The 19798-nt window shown below is 56.3% G+C and overlaps 7 protein-coding genes and 1 pseudogene across 8 annotated transcripts; 5 read left to right on the top strand and 3 right to left on the bottom strand.

The window, feature by feature from the left end:
- Window positions 1–1781: 1781 nt before the first annotated feature.
- On the top strand, window positions 1782–2657 carry N657DRAFT_633688 (uncharacterized protein; the record flags this gene model as incomplete). The annotated part of the gene is made up of 2 exons (XM_062791226.1): window positions 1782–1868; window positions 2067–2657. The coding sequence occupies 2 exons, from the start codon at window positions 1782–1784 to the stop codon at window positions 2655–2657; spliced, it is 678 nt and encodes a 225-aa protein (XP_062648425.1).
- Window positions 2658–3373: 716 nt separating this feature from the next.
- N657DRAFT_400729 (uncharacterized protein) lies at window positions 3374–4244 on the top strand. Its single transcript, XM_062787190.1, has one exon. It carries the CDS (start codon window positions 3468–3470, stop codon window positions 4002–4004), a length of 537 nt encoding a protein of 178 aa, XP_062648426.1. The 5' UTR covers window positions 3374–3467; the 3' UTR covers window positions 4005–4244.
- Window positions 4245–4551: 307 nt separating this feature from the next.
- On the top strand, window positions 4552–6594 carry N657DRAFT_571586 (general substrate transporter; the record flags this gene model as incomplete). The annotated part of the gene is made up of 8 exons (XM_062788816.1): window positions 4552–4824; window positions 4967–5165; window positions 5240–5287; window positions 5344–5423; window positions 5474–5640; window positions 5714–6282; window positions 6366–6478; window positions 6556–6594. 8 exons carry the CDS (start codon window positions 4552–4554, stop codon window positions 6592–6594), a joined length of 1488 nt encoding a protein of 495 aa, XP_062648427.1.
- A 971-nt stretch (window positions 6595–7565) lies between these two features.
- On the bottom strand, window positions 7566–11325 carry N657DRAFT_595738 (uncharacterized protein; the record flags this gene model as incomplete). Its single annotated transcript, XM_062789985.1, has 3 exons — window positions 7566–8984; window positions 9035–10200; window positions 10260–11325. The coding sequence occupies 3 exons, from the start codon at window positions 11323–11325 to the stop codon at window positions 7686–7688; spliced, it is 3531 nt and encodes a 1176-aa protein (XP_062648428.1). The 3' UTR covers window positions 7566–7685.
- A 1214-nt stretch (window positions 11326–12539) lies between these two features.
- Window positions 12540–13834, top strand: N657DRAFT_663640 (uncharacterized protein). The gene is made up of 2 exons (XM_062795201.1): window positions 12540–12728; window positions 12834–13834. Exons 1-2 carry the CDS (start codon window positions 12704–12706, stop codon window positions 13556–13558), a joined length of 750 nt encoding a protein of 249 aa, XP_062648429.1. The 5' UTR covers window positions 12540–12703; the 3' UTR covers window positions 13559–13834.
- N657DRAFT_655836 (uncharacterized protein) lies at window positions 13809–15708 on the bottom strand (the record flags this gene model as incomplete). The annotated part of the gene is made up of 3 exons (XM_062794635.1): window positions 13809–15199; window positions 15250–15315; window positions 15390–15708. 3 exons carry the CDS (start codon window positions 15706–15708, stop codon window positions 13809–13811), a joined length of 1776 nt encoding a protein of 591 aa, XP_062648430.1.
- Window positions 15709–17147: 1439 nt separating this feature from the next.
- N657DRAFT_401092 (uncharacterized protein) lies at window positions 17148–18156 on the top strand. Its single transcript, XM_062787192.1, has 3 exons — window positions 17148–17331; window positions 17776–18066; window positions 18139–18156. Exons 1-2 carry the CDS (start codon window positions 17266–17268, stop codon window positions 18034–18036), a joined length of 327 nt encoding a protein of 108 aa, XP_062648431.1. The 5' UTR covers window positions 17148–17265; the 3' UTR covers window positions 18037–18066; window positions 18139–18156.
- Window positions 18157–18268: 112 nt separating this feature from the next.
- N657DRAFT_715616 lies at window positions 18269–19535 on the bottom strand (annotated as a pseudogene; the record flags this gene model as incomplete). Its single annotated transcript is given in 2 exon segments — window positions 18269–19390; window positions 19407–19535. Coding segments are annotated over 2 exon segments (1016 nt in total), but the record flags the coding sequence as incomplete, so codon positions are not given.
- Between the last annotated feature and the right edge of the window lie 263 nt (window positions 19536–19798).

The raw sequence follows: 19798 nt of genomic DNA on the forward strand, positions 1-19798 counted from the left end.
GCGGCACCCATGTCTCCGTTTCAAGGTTCCGAGTGGGTGTGGACTTGAAGGCTCCTGCCACTATCCGTAGACTCTTGTTTTGAGCTTTTCCAAGCGCCTTGGTGATCCCTCTCGTTGCTGGCTCACCCCCCTTCTCGGTGGGGGTGTGAAAGGATGATGCGCCACCGCTTTGAATATGCCTTGAATGCATCGAGAAGAGAGTCAAGCGAACGCGACAGTTCCATATCCGGCAGGCGTTGAGTTTGGTGCAACTGCCAGACTAACCGACTTCGGCCATTTTAGTCGCCGTTTGCGGAAGGCTCGTATGCCGGGAACGGCGAGGCATATTGTGATGACATCGAATGCTGAGATGGCCTAAATGGCGTTCTGGTCAAGAACATACGATCTGACCCTCGTTGTTTGATAACTTGGCGCGGAACGCAGAGAGAACAAGACGGAAACTGTCTGGTATTCACCTTCCTTCTTCCTTCTCTGTAACGTTATCATGTTCTTTTTCTTTCGTTTCTTTTTCTCCCTTTTGCTTCCTTCTCCTTAATCCTTCTTCCTTTCATTCCCCTCTATACCCTCCTTTTTGTCTTCCCATTTTCTACGTTTCTTGCCTTCCGCCTTGCAATCCGGATGCCTTTTCCTTCGCCATTCGCCGACTAAGGCCCGCCATGTGCCACGCTAACATAGAAAAAACAGGTTTGGATTGTTACTTTCGAGCTGGGATGGAGGGACGGGTATAACGATTTTTTTTTTTATTTCTTTTTTCGAGTTGCTGCTGGGCCCTAGAGGATGCAACCGAATAAGGTCTTGGGTACCAAATCATGCTTCGAGGTCATGGGAAACAGTCCAGAAACCCTACTAGCTACAATCTCCGCCCACACCTGCTCACAATTTGATTCAAGTTGTTGACACGAGGAGTGATTTGAGAGTAGCACTTGCCTCTTTGCCACGAAATCTACGTTTGAGATAGCTTAGTGATTGAGTTGGCTAGCTTTCATTTACTTACCTAACTTCTTTCCGAACTCGCGACTTTCGGCGTGGAAAGTCCCCGAAGTCCCACCGCTGCAATCCAGTCCTTCAGTGGCCTGAGTCTTCTTCTCCTTTTTTTCGCTTTCTGTCTCATTTTTCATTTTCTATTATTTCTGCTTTACTTTCATGTTTATATTTTGGTTCCGATTATTGCCCGTGTTACGCAGGGCTCAAGCGGTTCTTACAGAGATCAGGCGGAGTCCAATGGTTGGAGCTACTGATCGACTTTCCAGTCATGATTGGCTCTATTAACGACTCCATGGAAATTGAGCACAGGGAAGCAGGCTGAGGAGAGACGTTCACGCTTTGGAGGCATGGAGTCCGGGCTCAGGCTGAATCCCGAGACGGGGGCTGTCGAACAGGCCGCGGAGTCAAGTTTACCGTACTCAGCCGAGCCACATCAGGCAGCCACCATTAGCAACTGCTCGTCTTCTCTGGAATGTCGTAATTCTAGTTCTGACATTGCAGCTCACTGAACTGTTCACTCGCCAGGCTCAGAGGTACAGACGACTGTTCTGGGCTGCACCGCCTTTGTTCGGAACCCAACAGAGAACGTACCTGTTGCTTCGGCACAGCTCCAACAGCGTCACCAGATAAAGGGGTAGGAGACAATCGTATTCTCTTGTTATTCACCCTCCATCAGGCGTGTATAAGGAGAAGGGAGGTCTAGACCTTCTGAATGGCCACTCATCTTCCCAACTCGAGAAGCTGAACCAGCCCCCTCTATCGATCATCATCCACAGATACCAAGCGATTCGTCTCCAATGGCAGCACTAGCCCTCAAAACTGCAGGAACGAGTTCTCAGGGGGGCGAGACCAGCACAGGCTGGGATAGCACAACAATCTTACTGGTAAGTATGTTTGGAATTGTGGCTTTGGCAGCATCATTGGGCGGCGTTATCAGCACCTGGAAGACGAAAAAAAGAGCCAAGCGGATAGAGGCCGATTTGGACAACGCAGTAGCCGAGCTGGGCGCTCAGCGAAACCGAACGGCATCAATCCAGAGAAAACTGAGCCGTCAAAAAGCCTTTATTGAGCGCAACGTTTAGGAAGGCCCCGAGGCATATTCCGCCGCATCCCCCGAGGTACGGCCCAGTCGATCGAACGAGTCTCACTTGGATGAAGCTCCTGCAGATGATGTTTTCGACGTGGGAAGCGATGATGAGAGCACCGATGGTGACGATGATAACGACGATAACCCCTCCCAGCCTCAGACGCCGGTGGCGGCACTCCGTGTAAGGCGTGGCGCGATCAAGACGATTACCTTGCCGCCGAAGGGGGTCCAGATCCAAGGTTCTGGCTTGGACACCACCATTTCCCAAGGTCGGCAGGCCCAAGGCAACATCAAAGCTGAATCCGGGGCACCTTCATGGTTTGAGCTCGATGAAGTCGAAGCCCTGAAGGATCGAGATGTCAAGTCTTGCAGCCAACAAGCGGAGGATCCGCAAGCTCAGATCGATCGATACTGGCAACCCACAGGACACTATCGAGCCAGCGCCAAGGCGGATCCAGGCCATCCTCCAGCCGAGGTCGATTCCACTGCCGAGGCTGATCGAGGGGCGGCGTCCTCCGCCAAGGGGGCTGGCTCATCAATGCGCGTCTCGATCGCTTCTTCACCCGGGTTGCAGTTCCCACTGTGACGGTCCCGATACGCCGGAATTCCTCCATGTCACCGTCATCCCCTACCGTGCCGGTCAGGCTTTAGTGTCGAGCCTGTTTGTCAGGGCCTTCCCAACCGCCAAGATAGGTTTAGGGCTTCCCTTGCTGACTTCCGGGCGACGTGCAGATGGTAGCGGGTCTTTCCGCATATTCTAGCTGGATGTAGCTGAGCCTCGGCTGTTAAGCCAGCGTCAAGCAGATTGCAAGCGGCTCCCTAGAGAGTAAAATACAACGAGATGTGTTGAAACGTTGATGGATTTTGGCGGTGGTGCGCTCAAGTGACCGCGTGACCTCTACCATGTCTGTCCCCTTCCTTCCCCCTGGGTTATTTCTCCATGTCTTACTTTTCTCCGATGACATCCATGATCTCTCAGGATTGCAAGCTCTCTTTCCCGCCCGGAGCTTCTTCCGACATTCTGGGTTCTGCTGAGGCTCGTTTCAACAGTGTACGCCGGCTGCAGCACGCCAGTCGAAAGGGTCGTGGAATCAATCGTCCAAGCGACAAAGTGTACCGAGGTTCTGGTCGACAGTGGGCCCGAAAGCGAACCATCCTTTACGACGCCAAGTGGCTTAGGGTGCCTTGGGACGATCCACCGATGCATGGTTGTCGAATGAGAGAGTAGGCATTATGCCACAGACGACATGCCCAGCGTCGTCTCAGCTGCAGGCATTTGAGGTGCATTCCCGCGCTCCAAAGAGCCTCTCAACCCTTGTTGATCGAGAGCCAATCGCAAGCAATACCAGAACTCGGCGTCTCGGCTTCAAAAACGCCCTCTTTGCTCGACGGAAGGATGAAGTCTCAAAATACCGTGTTTGTTGGGTTTCTAGTTAGGGTCCTAACACGACCCCAGACGCGGAGAGAAGAGATGATCTGCAGTTCGTGTCTCTCTCCACAGAATCCACCTTTCCCCCGCCCCCCCGCCTCCGCACAATTTCCCCGCTTCAGCGTTGCGGAGCAAGACGGCGGCAGTTTTCGCGCTAGCAACGGACCAGACCCCCTGTCAACTTCAGGACGCCAAGTCGTATCTTCGACCACGATTTCCCCTTCCACACCTCCTTCCCCACGTGCGACGACATGGGCCTTTTCCCTGCCTAGCAACGGCCTCTGCACCCGGATACGGCAAATTGTCCAGACCTGCACCATCCTCACTCCATCGAACGGTGCTCTCGATTGGACTCGTCGGACAGCATGCCCCAGCTCGTCGATAGACTGGCTCAAGACAATCCACCCCCAGATGCGGGGAAACCTTGGCTGGCTCTGGGCCCAGAACTGGGGTCTTTTCCAAAAACTTGAACTGTGTATCACTTCCAGCGGAACGACAAGTTAAGGAAATGGTTTGGTGGTTGCGTGGGTACTACCGGGATGGGCTCGTCTTGGGTGTTCTTGGCCTCTGAGGCTGGGAGGGTTCGCGGGAGAGGGGAGGAAAGACCCTGCTCGAGAATTTGCGATTGGACGACCGTCGACGTTTGGGCTCCTCAGTTGACAGGTTGGGGTAACAGGGAGCAGTCTGGGGAAAACGGATGGGTACACCAAGCAGCGAGTTGAGATGGATGGTTTCGTTTCCCCAGATCAGATTGACGGGTTGCCTTGGCTAACCTTGCCTTAGTCAAGTGACGTAGGATAAATACATTTATATCCATTGCCTCTGCCCTCCATCTCTGCCCCCTTTCCTTCTACTCTCTGTCTGTTCTTGCTCTTTAACCGCCTATCCTCTTCCTTCCCTCCCCTCCCCTTCCCCAGACGGGATCCCGCCGCACAAGAAGAACAAGCCCGCTCTCTTGTTCTCTCCCCCCTTATCCCCGCCTCCTTAAGGCCCCCCGTACAACCACGATCCAGACCGAGCCAACCCGACACCAACCGATACACCACCCAAGATGACATCGACGCACTCGCACGAAAAAGTCACCCTCGAGAACGTCGAGGGGGCCGACTCGGACCATGGCAAGGCCGGCGGCGGCGGGCCCATCTCGGCCGACGACTTTGGCTTCTCGCCCGAGGAACAGAAGCGCATCAAGCGCCAGATCGACCGCCGTCTCGTGCTCACCGTCGGCGCTATGTACTGCGTCAGCCTGATGGACCGGACAAACCTCGGCGCCGCCAACATTGCCGGCATGGGCGTGGACTTAAAGTTGATTGGTAATCGATATGTGAGTTTTCTTTTTTTTTTTTCTTTCGGTTCTCGCCCACCCCCCAAGCCTTAAACGGAGATCCTGTGGCTTGGAGATTTGGCTGTGTTGTGGATATGGTTTGCTGACATGTGGCTTGGGTGTTTGTTGCCGGGTGGGATAGAGTATCATCTCGCTCGTATTTTTCGTCACCTACATTATCTTCCAGCCGCCGTCGACGGTTATTGTGCGGAAGATTGGGCCGCGCATCCATTTGGCCATCATCACGCTGCTCTGGGGCGCCGTCATGGTGGGCATGGGGTTTGTCAAGACGTGGGAGGAGATGGCGGGGATGAGAGTGTTGCTTGGTTTCCTCGAGGCTGGTGCGTTGCCTGACCGTGACCTGACCCCTTTCCAGCCGTTGGAAGGCTACAAACTTGAAGCTGACAGAGGACAGGCTTCTTTCCCAGCTGCGTTTACTTGCTGAGCACCTGGTACACGAGATGTAAGGACGTCTCTTTCAAGGGGTAGAAGGGGAAGTGGGTGACTGACGCTGGATAGACGAGGTCGGAAAACGGAACTCGGTCTTTTACCTGGTCGGCTGCGTCGCGTCTGCCTTTGCTGGCATCTTGGCCTACGGGGTGAGTATCCCTGGCGGTTTGGGTGAAGCAGAGAGGGCTGACTCGTCAAGATCATGCAAATGGCTGGCATCGCGGGGCTCAACGGCTGGCGCTGGATCTTCATCATTGAGGGCATCATCACCATGCTCCTCGGTATTGCCGGCTACTGGCTGCTCGTTGACTTCCCCGACGCGAGGCGCAAGAACTGGAGCTTCCTGGGCGTGAGGGAGCGCGAGTGGTAAGTCTCCAGCAACAAAGTCGTCGTCTTAGTCTTATCTACCCGGTTGCCTTATACTGACAGACTCATTCAGGATCTGTGCTCGTGTCGACGCCGACCGCGGTGACGCCAAGCCGCAGAAATTCTCCCTGGTCAAGTATCTCCGCGCGGGCAAGGACTGGAAGGCGTGGGCGTACGCCATGATCTTCTTCAACACGACGACCGTGACGTACGCGCTCGCCTACTTCATGCCCATCATCCTGCAGCTCAACATGGGCTTCAGCGTCGGCGCGGCTCAGTGCCTCGTCGCGCCGCCCTACGCCTTCGCCGGCATTATCATGTGGTTTACGGGCTGGGCCGGCGACAAGTACCGCCTGCGCGGGCCCGTCATCATCTTCAACAACCTGCTGTGCATCATCGGCCTGCCCATCATGGGCTGGCATACCAACGCCGCCGTCCGCTACTTTGGCGTCTTCCTCGTCACGGCCGGCGCCAACGCCAACGTGCCCGCCGCCATGTCGTACCAGGCCAACAACATCCGCGGCCAGTGGAAGCGCGCCTTCTGCAGCGCCACCTTTGTGTCGTTTGGCGGTATTGGCGGCATTGCTGGTAGCTTGGTGTTTAGGAGCGAGGACGCCCCTCACTATCAGCCGGGCCTGTATGGTATGTGCCGATTTGGAACTCGCTTTGAATTCTTTGCACACCTTTTACAGGCATGACATGACTGACTGACAACTTCTGGGCAGCTTGCATCGCGACGACCTTGTTGACTATGATCATTGTCGGCGTGCTCAGCCTCGAGTTTCGCCGCCTCAACGGGAAGGCGGACCGGGGCGAGAGGGAGTTGGAGTGTGATGCAGTAAGTTTGGACACTCGTTTGCCGTTAGGGTAGTTTCGAAGGTTCCAGGTTGGACTTGTGCTGACACACGGCAACAGGACGATACCTACGAGCCTGGGTTCCGCCACACGTTCTAAGGTTGATGGCGACTATATGGTGTGGGCTGTTCAGGTAATGATGGGTATGATTGACGGTTATGCTCTGGGTTGGGACTAGGAAAGCCCGATTTAGCAGGGAACTCGATGTGATGAGATACCATTGATGCAACGCAGGACGGTTGTGTTCACCTTGTTCAAATCTGGCCACGACGTTGAGTGAGTTCGCCCTGGGGATATTCATCGTGCCTCCATGTGACCATCGCCTCCCTGACGTTTTGTGTTCACATCTGCATATCGCGAGTCTGGTGGTGATGGTGAGGTCAAATAGGAGATGATGAAGCGCGTAGGGTCTGGAGACTCGGGTCGAAAAGCGTATCAGCAAGGTGTTGTTTAGCTTTGGCTGTCATTGTACTTCATAGCATAGGTAGGAAAGGGAGACTCGGGTTCGGTCAAGCGGAGAAGTGACGAGGAGACAAGGTGGGAGGGATAATCAAGGAACCCGCCAGGAATCAAATGAAGTCCGAATCTCTAAACATTGAAGCCCTCGCTACCTGACATAGTTAATCATCCACCCTCATCAGTCAAGGACGGATCTATTTCCAACTCCATGGCCTGTCAGCATCCCGTCCCACTTCAGACCGCCACCCGACTCCTCACCCATTGGTATCGGGGGATGTAAGCTACTAAGTAGGTACTATGTACGGCTCACTTTTGCGAACCCAAAAACAAGACAACACAGAATGAAAGCAGCAATGAAGGATTAGCAAAAGGGCGTATATGCAAAGACCTACAGCTGTGGTTGACTGCAGTGTGTGTCCTGGGTACAATAGACTCGAAAAGAAGTACCCCTTCACTACCAAAGATGAGAAAGTAAGGTAGTAATCAAAGAACAACAATCCGCACCTGCAAAAGACTAGTATCCATTCCTGTCCCAAACCCAGACCACCGAACCACTCATATCCCTCAGGCAGGACACAGCCACAACAACCAGAGCCACCCAGCCATACCTGCCTTCCACGACTCAAAAGGGGGAACGAAGAACAAGTTCGAAGCGAAAATACAAAAAAAGCCTTCTATCATCTTCCATCCTGATCATGCCACCCAGAGGCAAAGAACACAAAAGCCGGTTCTCACCTCTGCTCCAAACTCTCGGGACTCATCATGCCCGTCGCAACCTCCTCCTTATCCGTCATCTGACTAGCCCCATCATCCCCCCCTCCCTTCTCCAACCCCGGCAAAGCCAGCCCGCCATCACTCCCATTCCCAATCCCTTCCGACACACCAGGATGAGATGTGGGAGGAGGAAGCACCGGACCGCCCCTCAACCCAACCTGCTGCTGCTGCTGCAACTGCAACTGCTTCCTCTTATCAGGCGAGACACTCCCGCCCCCCTTCCCATTCGCATTCACATTCCCATTCACAGCAGCAGCGGCCCCATCCGTAACCTGCGCGTTGCCACTCAGATCCAACTTCTTCTTCTTCTTGGCCAGGGCAATCTGCTCCCTGGGGCTCCTCTTCTGGGGGCTAACAATCTTCCCCGTGGCGCCCAATCTCGGCCTCGCGCGGCGCTGCTTGACCGGCAGGTCCTCATCCTCGACCAGCGGCTGGTCGCCATTGGCATGCAGCTTGGCTAAAAAGAAATTCTTGACCAGCCCAATCTGTTCCTGGATGTTCTCCTTGGTAACCGGCTCCAGCGGCGGCAGCGGCTCAAACAGATCCGCCACGACGGGCCCACCGGCGCCCGCCAGCTGCGTCTGCAGCTGGTACTGACTCCTCACGCGGCTCTGCAGCAAATGCAGCGGGACCGAGAGCATTTCCAACCCGAGATCCTTGTCGAGACCCAGAGCCTTGAACCCGAAAAAGTCCTCACCCAACTCCTCCGCAAAATCGCCCCCGACAAACTGCTCGCTGCCGTCATTGAACGCGCCGGAGCCGTCGGCCCCGCCGTCCGTCAGAGCCGGGCGGAGTAGGTCAGCGAGGTGGGCCTTCATGCGCTCGTGCAGCAGCGCGAGTTTGGAGCTGAGGCGGTCGACCTCGTCGCGGGCGTAGCTCTCGAGCGAGTCGACGTCGTGGCCGTTTTCGTTGAGCGTGTGCAGGATGACCTCCTCGGGCGTGAAGCGGGGCTGGAAGCGGGCACCGCGCTCGGCCCAGCGGCCCGCGGCCGGCTTCTTCTCGGCCTCGCGGTAGACGTTGAAGGTGCGAACCAGCTTCTGGAAGTAGTCGCCGGCGACGTCGGTGATAGTGTCGAGGGCTGACGGCTGCAGCTCCTCAAAGCCGGCGTGGTAAAAGATCTTTGCCACGGACCGCTGCATGGCCGATCGGCAGGTTTCGCCTGCCATGACGGGCCCTTCCCCGGCGAGAAACGCCGGCTCGACGTCGGCTTCTACGAACGGCTCCGGGTTGTATTTGGGGAATTGATTAGTGTACACCTGTCGAGGTCAGTTGTTGGTCAGGTATCACAAGACTAACCGAGACTTACGTGAGTCTGGATCTGCATCTGCTTGATCACGCCAATCTTGGAGCAGAGCTTGCGCGTCTCCTGCATTTGCCGTATGTTGGCGTCGATCCTGCCCGTGAGGCGGCTCTGTGGCGAGACGAAGTGCCCGGGAGGTACAGGCCGTAGCATGTCCTCGTGGTGTATAATGACCTGGCCTTCGCTATCCTCGACCCACTCGAGCTTTGGGTCGATATCCGGGATGATAGTCTGGGGCTCGTAGTACGACGGGACCGCCCGATCCCCCTCGTCTTCCATACCCTCGGCGAGCGTCTCGGGAGCCTGGGCTCCATCTTTGGACCCCGCCGAAACATCGTTGTGGGGAGCCGGCAGGATGCCGAGGGTCTCAGCTTCCCTTCGGGCCTTGAGGAAGCGGCGCATGCCGGCCTTGCTCCGGAGAAGAGCGGGCAACTCCGTATTCAGCTTGTTGCCAGCAAAGAGCTGGTAACGCTCCTTGGCTATCAGAGCCCGGTCTTTCTTTGTGACTTGCTTCCATACTTTGTAGGCGTCATCCTCGTAGGCCTGCTCTGCTGCCTCGCCGAGCGCTTGGCCGAGAGCGATGCCGTTTAATGACGGGCCATCGATGTCCATGGCGTCAGCATTGCTGACGCAGGACTGGCCGTTTGCGCCGCTGGGCGTTAGGGAGCCGCCAATCGGAGGGGTAGCGAAACCGTTGCTGCCGTCCACCTCGGAGCCTTCCCGGTGTGTCTTGGCAAGGAGCCCGTTAAGCTGCAGCACTGGTTTCTGCTCCACGTTCGGGGTCCCTTCCTTGCCTTGTTTTGAATCGGCTGGCGCTTTCCGGGACTTATTGGTGCCTTTTGTGCCTGCTTTACGACCGCGAGAGGATATTATTGGCTCATCATCGCTGTCGTCGCCAACATCGTCCTCGCCGCCGTTCTGCTTCCGGCGCTCTTCGGCTTCCACTTCGGCCCTCGGCCGGATGACGAGGTCAGGGATGAGAGGAATGAGCTTCTCGGCTTCCTTGCGCATGCCGTTGGCCATGCGGCGGAGCGGGTGGCCCATGTCCTGGTTATACTTGAGACAATTGTCCCAGATGAGGTTGAGGTCATAGACAAAGTCGGCTTTTGACTTGTATTGAAGGCTCTTGAGCTTCTTGGTCATGGTGCCGAGGTCCATGGGTTGTTTTATAACTAAGTAGTGTGTTAGACGGAGCTTTCTCAAGGCTGCGCAGCGTGTGAGCGTCACCTACAGTTGTAATAGTCCGGCGCGTCCCTCTTGTTCACCCTGTTCAGAAACGGAGTTGAGTACTCAGTGTGCGCCTTGAGCTCGCTGAGCACCTTCTCGAGTGCCTCGTAGAGCTCCTCCTGGCCGACATTCTCCTCGCTTGCCCACTTGCTCCGGTTCTTGCGGACCTCGTTCATAAGCGATCGCAGTTCGGCGTCGGAGGCGCGCACTTGGTCACGCTTCATGTCTATCCTGGCGATGAGGTGCTTCAGGGTGAGGCTCGAGGCGCCGAGGTTCGCGCTGCTGAGCGAGCCATGGTGCTGTCCAGGCTGGTCCGCGTGGTTCTGCCCTGTCTTATCCATCTCAGCTTGCAGCTGCTTCTCAGACTCCTCCAGCTGCTGGTGCTCGAGCATGGCTGTCCGATCGTGCTCCAGGGTGTAGAAGAGCGTGTGGAAGCTTCGCTTGGCGGCTTCTTCGGTGGCGTTGCGCGCCTCCTCCAGTTCCTTGCGCGCGTCCTCGGAGGACTTGGCTTGTGGTTGCGATCCATCGTCTCGAGGCTTATCGGGCTGTCTTCCGGGCGACGGGATCGAGTTGACCGGCGAGCTGCCGGACTTGGACGGCGACAGCAGGGTCCTGGCGGCGGCGTCACTGGCGTGTTTGGACTGCAGGGCAGCGCCCTTATCCTCCTCCTCTTCTTCATCGTCGTCGTCCCCGTAGTCATCTTCGTCGATGACGCGCTTCGCCCTCTTGCGGGGCGGCTCTTGGGGGGGCGTGTGGTCGGTCGCGGGGGGCAGCAGGGGTGCGGGGGGTGTCGGGGGCCGCTTGAGGACGTCCAGGCCGGAGAGGTTGTATTCGCCCCTGTCGCCAAACAGCAGCGCGAGCCTGTCCTCGGCGCGGCGAAACAAATTCGCGAAGTGGGCGCGTCGATGGTCCTCGTCCGGGTCGGAGGATGCCTCAGGCATCAACGGGTTGTCGCTCGGCGTCTGTATCCGCGCCGGGCCATCATCCACAACAGCATGGTGCCTCCGGCCGGCATTGGCCTGGCTCCCGGCCGGCGTGTGCCAGGCATGCTGGCTGTTAGTGATGGACATTTTTCCGAGTCCGGAATGGCTAGACGGAGGGCGGTCGCTCGGTCGCCATGCGCCGGAAACGCGCTCGTAGTCAGCCGGCTCCGGGGCGGTCGAGGGCGTCAAGGTCACATGGGCAAAAGGAGCGATGTCGGGAGAATTGGCGAGCAAAGTTTGGGGACAATCGGCGATGTCGTGGTCGTGTCTCGATGGTTCGGGTGATGGTCGATTTATTAGGGGCGACAACGTGAGGTCAACTCCTGGTTGATTGGAAGCAGGCGCCCAGGTCCAGTCGACCTGCTGGACCCACCTGGGGTTAGCCTCTTTTTACGAGCCATCGAAAAGAGCCGCAGGACGGAGCACGGAGTATGGTGTACTTGCTCCCCAAACCTATTTTTCGTCACATAGCCCACAGTACAGCTGATTAGGTTCTAAAACTATATTTCTAGATTTTGGGTCGCGAACAGAGCATTAATCATCAGACTTTTGTTTTTGTGCATTTGAATTCAAAGCCGTCACAAAGGGTTATATACCAGTCATGATTTGGAGGGTACAAGCAAGTCACGTGACACTCAAAGCGTGGCTCAGGTCATCCAGAAAATGTTGGGTCAATGAATCCAAGATTATGCCCGAGTAGATAACAATTCAAGACGAGCCTGGTAGGCATAATTGAGTCACGCATCAGTCTCTATAGCGTCCAGTACAAACGGTTTTTCATGAGACACAGGACCATATCATGTGACGACCCCACATATTTTCTGACTCTTAACAAACTCGTGGTCGCCCCTGCATCACATCGCTCAATTGAACTGTATCGCATCGCATCTCTTGAAGTCAGATAATGCGATGCAAATCAATGCATTTGATGGATTTAAGAAATAGTTCAACTGTTGACGATCCCTGTCCAGCAAAGGCGCGCCTACAATCCGAGAAGTATGTCTCCTTTTCATGGAGCTCTGAAATTCAGTGCTCGAGTATGTGCCAGGGTTAGGAGCTGCAAATGTTTTCGGATGGTTTCAGTTAAGGCCCCACCTGCCCAGTTGCAGGCCCAGGTTCACCTGCGTCAGCCTCCAATCAAACGAACGTCCTTTGATACGCCACGATCGCTGCGCATGTGAAGTGAGGCTGGAGCTCTGAAGGGATGTGACTGCTTGCGCAAGCCTGACTGGTGCACTGCATCACTGCACAAGTAAGATAGAGACATCGGCCAGTTCTCGCATCTAAGTTATGTCCAAGTCTGCCATTGTCGATCCACAACAATGACCTCGAACAAACCGTGACAAGAGCCGCCATCCATCGATTCGCATACAAACCCATCGATTTTTCGATACCAGCATCGATAGAGCTCCCTCCTACCCGCAGGTAGCTACCGCACACTGCACCTTACAAGTATAGCCCCGCCATGAGGATACGTCTACCATTTGCAGGTACGTTCCATGCTCTCTCACATGCTACCTATCCCCAAACAAACAAACACCCGATCGAAACGAGTCAAAGCTCACCAGAAACCATTGTCTCGCACCCACAAACAGGCGCCTTCGCCACCCTCCTCCTCCTAGCAGGCTACACCTCCCTCCTCACCCCCCACTCGCAACCATCCGACCCCGACGGCCCGACCTCAACCCTCCCAACGATCAACCCGCTCCTCCTCCACTTTCTCACCCTCTTCACCCTGACAGTAGCCTTCTACTGGTCCCTCGACACCACCCGCCGACGGATCCTTCACCTGACCCTCCTATGCGCCGCGGGGCTGGGGATCGGGTCCGAGTTCCTGCGCGCCATCGTCCTACCCCCTCTTCCTCTACCTTCTCACGACAGCGGGCAACGCGCCTTTGATCTGCTTAATGTGCTAGCCAACCTTGCGGGCTCGTTTACGGGCTTGGGGCTGTGCGCGTGGTATCACAAGAGGATGCTGGAGCGGAAGAGATTGCGCAAGTACACCGCTGTGCCGACGACGGGTGGGGAGGGGGGTGGTGTAAATGGGGCAGAGGATTTGGAATTGGGGGAAGGTCCTGGGTTGGGTGGTCGGGTCGGTGGCGAACGTGAGGAGGGTGTGGTTACGTCTTCTTCTGGAGGGAATGAGACTAATGCCGGTGGCGGTGGCGGTCAAGGACAGACGCTGGAGGAAGAGGTGGATAATTGGGATGAAAATGCCATTGACGCGTGGGATGAGGAGGAGGAGGATGCCGGCGATGTTGGTGCAGCCGCTACGCCGGCGGCGGGCAAGGATGCAGACGTGAAGAAGCGCGCGGATTGATGGGCGCGGGAACAGCGGTGAAGGACGACCTCTATCACCTTGGCGCAGAATGTATGGATAGCGGTTGCAACGCCTGGGGACCTTTTTTTCTTTTGCTCCTTTGGAACAACGGAGCTGGCAAGCGGTGGTTGTGTTGGCGTTACAATGTATGAGAAAAGGATATGAAGGCATGATTACCTGTCACTGATACCAAAGAATTGGCTGCCCTTTCTATGAAGAGGGCACTGCATTGCTTTGATTATCTTCAGGTTCAGAATCCAAAGCCCTCCTTGTGATACCACACTGACCGCTCCCTGTTCACCCAGACGCCGACATGTGCCCTGACATCCTCGGCCATCTCCCTGGGGCCGCACACGAGCACCGCAACCCGCTCCTCCTGGCCGTGCTTGAACAGATCGTCCACAATCCTCTTTAGGTCCGGCCGCTTCCGGTTGTGCTGCGACGTGTACCGGCCCCGCCGCCGATCCCTATACATGGCGCTCATTTCCACCTGGCCTTCCCCGGCGTCACTGCCGTCGACCCGCTCAGCAGCGGGCGTGTACCGGGAACGCTCCGGCCTTTCGGCGCTAGTCGTATCCCCCGTGACGTATAGGTGGATATTGTCGTCCTTCAACAGAGGATGGGCATCCTTGCCGGTCACCGCCCACGTCGCGTCGCCTGCTCGCCGGACAGCCCACACCATCTGGACCTTGGCCCCGGGATTTTCGCCGACGATGGAGCGGTACAGGGGGAGCGTGAAAGCCGCGCCGACGCCACCGGCAACGAGCAAGATGCGGTCAAATTCGGCAAACGGAGGGAAGCGACTCGCCGCGCCGTATGGGCCTTCGAAGGACAGCGGTATCTTGTCCTCGTTGGTCGCGTTGGTGGTGTTGCTGGCGAGCTTGGCCAGCCGTCCCAGGGCCCTCGTCATCGGGCCGCCGCAGTGGCGCGCAATCAAGGTCAGGTCTCCGCTCTCGTCGTCCACGGCAGCCACGGTGAAGGGGTTGAACAGCAGCTCAAACAGGAGGTGCGAGATGGAAGCGGCACTCATCGACTTTCGCGCGGCGGCGGGGAGGCTGAGGTAGATGTGGGACCCCGGTTGCCCGCGGAAGCGGTTGATCTTGGGATGGGGGATGCTGGCTGTGATCTTGACGAGGTCCGTCCCCGGAATTGATTCCACCATCGCGTTCCCCGTGACAGTATCCATCTTGCGGGAAATTAGATCGAGTAACAAGACACCTAGGGCTTCGAGCAAGAAAAGCTTGGATGGGCCAGCGTGGGTGATAATCTGAACGGGTACGATGATGCCCATGACGAGGTGCACGATGAAGAAGAGACGGTACGAGAACCGACGGACGGGACGCAGGGCAGTCGAGAGAAGGAGACACAGGCCGAAGAAAGCCATGATTCCTGCGAGAACCTCCGGGTCACCCAACCGGTCTAGGCGGTCCCTCTGGACGAAGAAGTTGAAGTAGAGCGCCACGTGGAGGCAGAGTAGCATGGTGGTGACCCGTGCCAAGACTCGGTGCCAGCGGTTGACCTGCTCGTGCGAAGACTGAAGGAGATACGCCACGGGGTTCAGCGATTTGAGCGCCAGCAGGTACTGGAGCGGCCACTGGGATATCGCGACGAGGCCGAGCCGTTTCGTGACGTGCAGATAGTCTGTACAGTCAGGCAGCCGCTCACAACCACAAAGCAGAGATGAGACATACCCTCCCCAGTCTCCATTATGGAGAGCAGCAGAAGCCAGGCGGTCCACAAGATCCCAACAAGCCACTCTACCAACAGTTAGTCTGGGACCGTTGCTCATGCTGTGCAACAAAGCCAACTTGAACCCTGACTTGACACGTACGATCACGCTGCCCGTAGACTTTGCCGGTCACAACCACATCCTCACCCAACCACCACTGAGCCCTCCTGGACCAAGCCCCCGGGTTGCCGGCGCTGCTGTTGCGCCGCTCCTTGAGGACGGGCGAGCTGGGGACAGCAGCATAGTCGCCGTTGGTCCCGCGCCAGTTCGCCGCGTTCTTGGCTAGCCGGTAGAGCAGAATCACAACGACGGGGATCAGAGCCGAGAGCTGGGCCAGCAGCCCATACCTGTCCAGCGTCTGGCGGCGGAGTTGCTTCTCATCAGCGGACAGGTCGACAAAGTGGTAGCTAGGCCAAGTCATGTCGCCTCGACAGTGACACTTCTGGGCATGAAAAGAAACGAGAGTGAAAAGTGCCAGTGTCGATTCGGCCTTGGGAAGCAAGACGCGAACAGAATGAGAAGTCGAGGCTGGCCGGGTCTGGACTGTGGATTGAGCACGGGGCTGGAGCGCAGCAGTGGGTCTACTTCCGTCGTCCATCTGGGATTCGGCAGGGGGGCGGTTGCGGAGATTAAGCGGGCGCTATTGATTGGCTATGGGCTGCCAGCCGACACTTTCGGGCTTCGAGTTCCGTTCAGTTTGGTTCTTTACTCACTTAACTAGCTGAAATTGTCAGTCTTGGGCTATTGAAACCGAAATGGTCTCACATACCCAACAGGCATGGAAGAGTCAAGCCATCGAAGGCTCGACTTGACCATCGAACCGCCGCACTCAACGTACAATTCAGGGTCGCGTAGAACCTCGTGAACGGCAGATTCATCGCCATGGTACCATGTGTAATTAATGTCACTCGCCGTAGGCTGCCAGGCTGCCAGACAACCTTGAAAGAACCCGTTATAGCGCACGGATTACCGCTTTCTCAATGTAAGGTACCTTACAGTTACTAGGCAGATCTCAGACTTGGGCTGAGAAAGCTCACAGGGTGGAGTACCCCGGTGCTTGGTCTAACCCACGTTGGGTAGTTGTTGATATGTGTAATGTTCGAAGCGCAGGCTTCAGCGCTCGAGCTACAGAGAACCTAGGGCAATGACGGATTTTCTTACAATCTGTTCAATGAGAGATCCAGTGACAGGTGGCCCGAGGTGTCGGATTTGAAGTTCGCACCACCTGGCTCAGAATCGGCTGTCTCACTTCACTCACTGTTGTTAGGTAAGTAGTTATTTCAGGCATCTCTCCAACCTCTGCAGACTTCAGATACGCAGCGTATCGCCGAGAAACCCATTGCATTCTCCCCTTTAACCCAAGCAGAACTCGCAAGAGTCTAGTCTCCAAACCTGAATTACTTGATGGAACTCACTGAGCGCTTGGAGAATGGAGATGAGCTGCAGCCCTCGTCCACTGGTCTCAGCTCTTGATCACTTTAGCAGGTCAGTAGGGGTTAACAGACGTTACAGAACCCGCTCCCATTAGCTCGCGGACTCAGCTTCATCCGCACATAAAGCACCCGATATCATTTCACCATTTCTCTATCTCTGGAATCCGCTAACGTCTTACGACCAAGTACTTACCTACCTGGTCGAGTCGTCGCAATTCCGTCTTGAACGCAGCCCAACTTTCGAGTTTCGATTGAACAATGGGGCCCCCGGATGCCCGTTCTGAGCAACTGCCGATTCACGAACTCAAGACCCCTGCCCGCGACACAATGGTCCGCGCCATCAACATGCATTGTCAAGCGAGATTGCCAAGCAGACGTATGCTCAAATCGTCGATGGGCTCTCGCTGGCCGAGGTCGCCCTAGATCGCTTCTTAGAGTATGTCTGCGCGGGCCACCCGCTCCTCGCTTGAACATAAGAACTGTGTCCTGGGGTGGCCGAGGAGGCCCAGGAACTGTGTTCCGGTTTCGATCCCAGCACGTTGCTCATGCCTTCCAGAGTAAGAACTCTCAAAACTACGAAAAGCCTCTTGCAGTCTGGTGTCTTGATAACGGTTTGTTTGGCCTACTATGGTATAACTCCTTCGCGACTTCGAGTCTGCTCCGCCGAGGTCTTCTGGCTTCTCCACCGGGCTTTTCAAGCTTGTTGCAAGAGCGGTCCACGAGATTGCGGTATGGCTTTACCAGCAGGACATAACGCGGCGTAAAAATGACGTCCTTGGGAGGTGGCGCCCCTTCGGAGGAAAGGCAGCGCTTCTACCCTGCCACCTTCCCTACTATCCTCTTCTGCCACCCGTGGTACCGCGACTACGATCAGGACCCCGAGGGCATAGCTGACTGTGTGGGGTATTGGGCCGAGGCTCACATTCTTGGCGGTATTGTCCGCTACAACCGCCGGAACCCCGAGTCAACGAGGGATCCGTCAATGAGCACTTGATTACCTCAGATATTTGTTTCATAACACGAATGACACCAGGTACTAACTTCTTTGATGCCAGCTGGATGCGATATACATCCATGTCGACAGACGTCAAGTGATTTTCCGCATTTGCCGCCTTCTCAACAGTCAGGTTGAGGGAACTTGTCGACTTCCTCCTCTCCGACCAAACCGCCCACAGCATCATTGCCCACTCCCGGTCCTTCCAAGCCAGGCAAATCGTCAGCGGGTCGATCCCCAGCCGGATATGAAAAGACTGGCACTTGCCGCGATCCATGGGAGCGCTGACTCCCCGCGACTTGCGGCTGAAGGACGTCATTGATGAGTTCAATCCTCTCTCCAAAAACCATTGGCAAGTGCGACCCACAGCATCCGGTCCGAGATGCTTCGGACTCACTACGGAAGCCGGTATTGACGTTCGGAGACTAACCCACCAAACCACCCTCAAAAGTGGTCTGTAGACTATCGAAAGGCAAGGCCACGTGCTGAGAGGGAGCGTGAAGGGGCAGTTTGGTGACTTGGACTAGAACGGAGTGTGCGGGACGCGTCTTATTGCACAATACCTTATGTACAGTATTGTACAGGATGATCGCCGGGTACTCATTCCGCTCCTTAGTGTCCCCTACATGACGGGAGGTTGAGGACCAGAGTTGTAGAACACTACGATAGGTCACAGGTATCTTTGAAAGATCAAAACCAAGGAGGGAGCGGGCGAGAGGAACTGTGTGCGTAGACTGTGCTGTGACGGAGGTAGTCTAGATAGAGACCAAGAAGTGAAAACGAGAGATATTAACTAGACCTAATCGATCTCTCCAACGCTGAGATATACAAGTAGGCCAGGCTTGACTGACTGCTTCGGCTGCCTGCGATCGATATACGACCCCCCACCAAGTCATCCCTCGGATAATCCAATTGACTGGGCACACAGCCGCCAACGCCATTCAGTCCACGCCTCGGATACAGGCTCGGCGGCTCACGCTCCCAGATGTCTCTGAACACGTCGTCCTGGGTGGCGAACATCGGATCCAGACGCGTCAGGTTCTTGGCCGAGGGCGACAGTGGACAGGGGCAAGCATCGGCTGGCGACTCGGAGAGGAGGAAGTCGATTAGGTCCCGCTGCTGCTCGTCCAGCAGCTGGCAGAGCCTGATGGTGACCCCGTCGCGGTCCGAGTGAATCCATGCGTTGGGTTCCGCGGAGCGCTCGTCGTCCCACGCCTCGTGTTGGTCGAAGACGATGACGCCTCCAAGAATCCGGTTCTCGGCCCAGTAGCCGATCATGTCGGCAACCCCGTCAGGATACTGGTCGCTGGCATAGTATGAGAAGTGCGCGAACAACGTTGGGCCGGGTGGTGTATATCCACGCATCCGATCCTCTTCCGACTGCCACGAGGTCACTCGATCAATAGTAAAGGCCGTCTCCCAGGGCTGCTTGTCGTGGATACGGTGGCCCTGTTTGAATAAGATGACGGCCAACTTGTGAACAGCCACGGCCACGAGCTCGATGAGCCGGCAATCGAAGCTGCGACGGCGAGGGGCCGCAGACTGAAAGGAGCGGAGCAGCTCATCATCAAACTCCAGCGTATCAATGGCAAGCCCAGACAAGAACTGCCGTGCCGCTTCCTCGGCGCCTGGACATAGCGACGTATGCTCGGAGACTGGGTGACTCGGGTCGAGGCCTAGTCACGCGGTAACGGTACTGATCAAAGGCGACGCTGGCGAGGGGCAGACCATCGACGATCTGGGCACAGTCTCCAGGGCCAGGCGTGTGTCGAGCACGTTCCGGACTGCACGCCCGAGGATGTCGCGGTGCTGCTTGTCGAGGATTGCATCTGTGCGGCTCATTACTGCCGTTGTCCAGTTTGTAGGACCCGTGAAGGCGACACGAAGGGTTCGAGGCGGGGAGGTGTGGAAACGAGTCGTGAGAATCAATGTTGGGTCCAGGACAGAAAGAGAACTTGTACCTGAAACATCAACCGAACGGATACACCGCAACGCACGCAAGAGACGAGATGATCAGAAACTCCAGAGGGAACCAACAAAGGACATGGCAAACATGCTCTCTGCCTAATTGTGTTGGCGTGTGC

This window comes from Parathielavia appendiculata (assembly GCF_033297405.1).
Source record: "Parathielavia appendiculata strain CBS 731.68 unplaced genomic scaffold N657scaffold_5, whole genome shotgun sequence".
NCBI lineage: Eukaryota > Fungi > Ascomycota > Sordariomycetes > Sordariales > Chaetomiaceae > Parathielavia > Parathielavia appendiculata.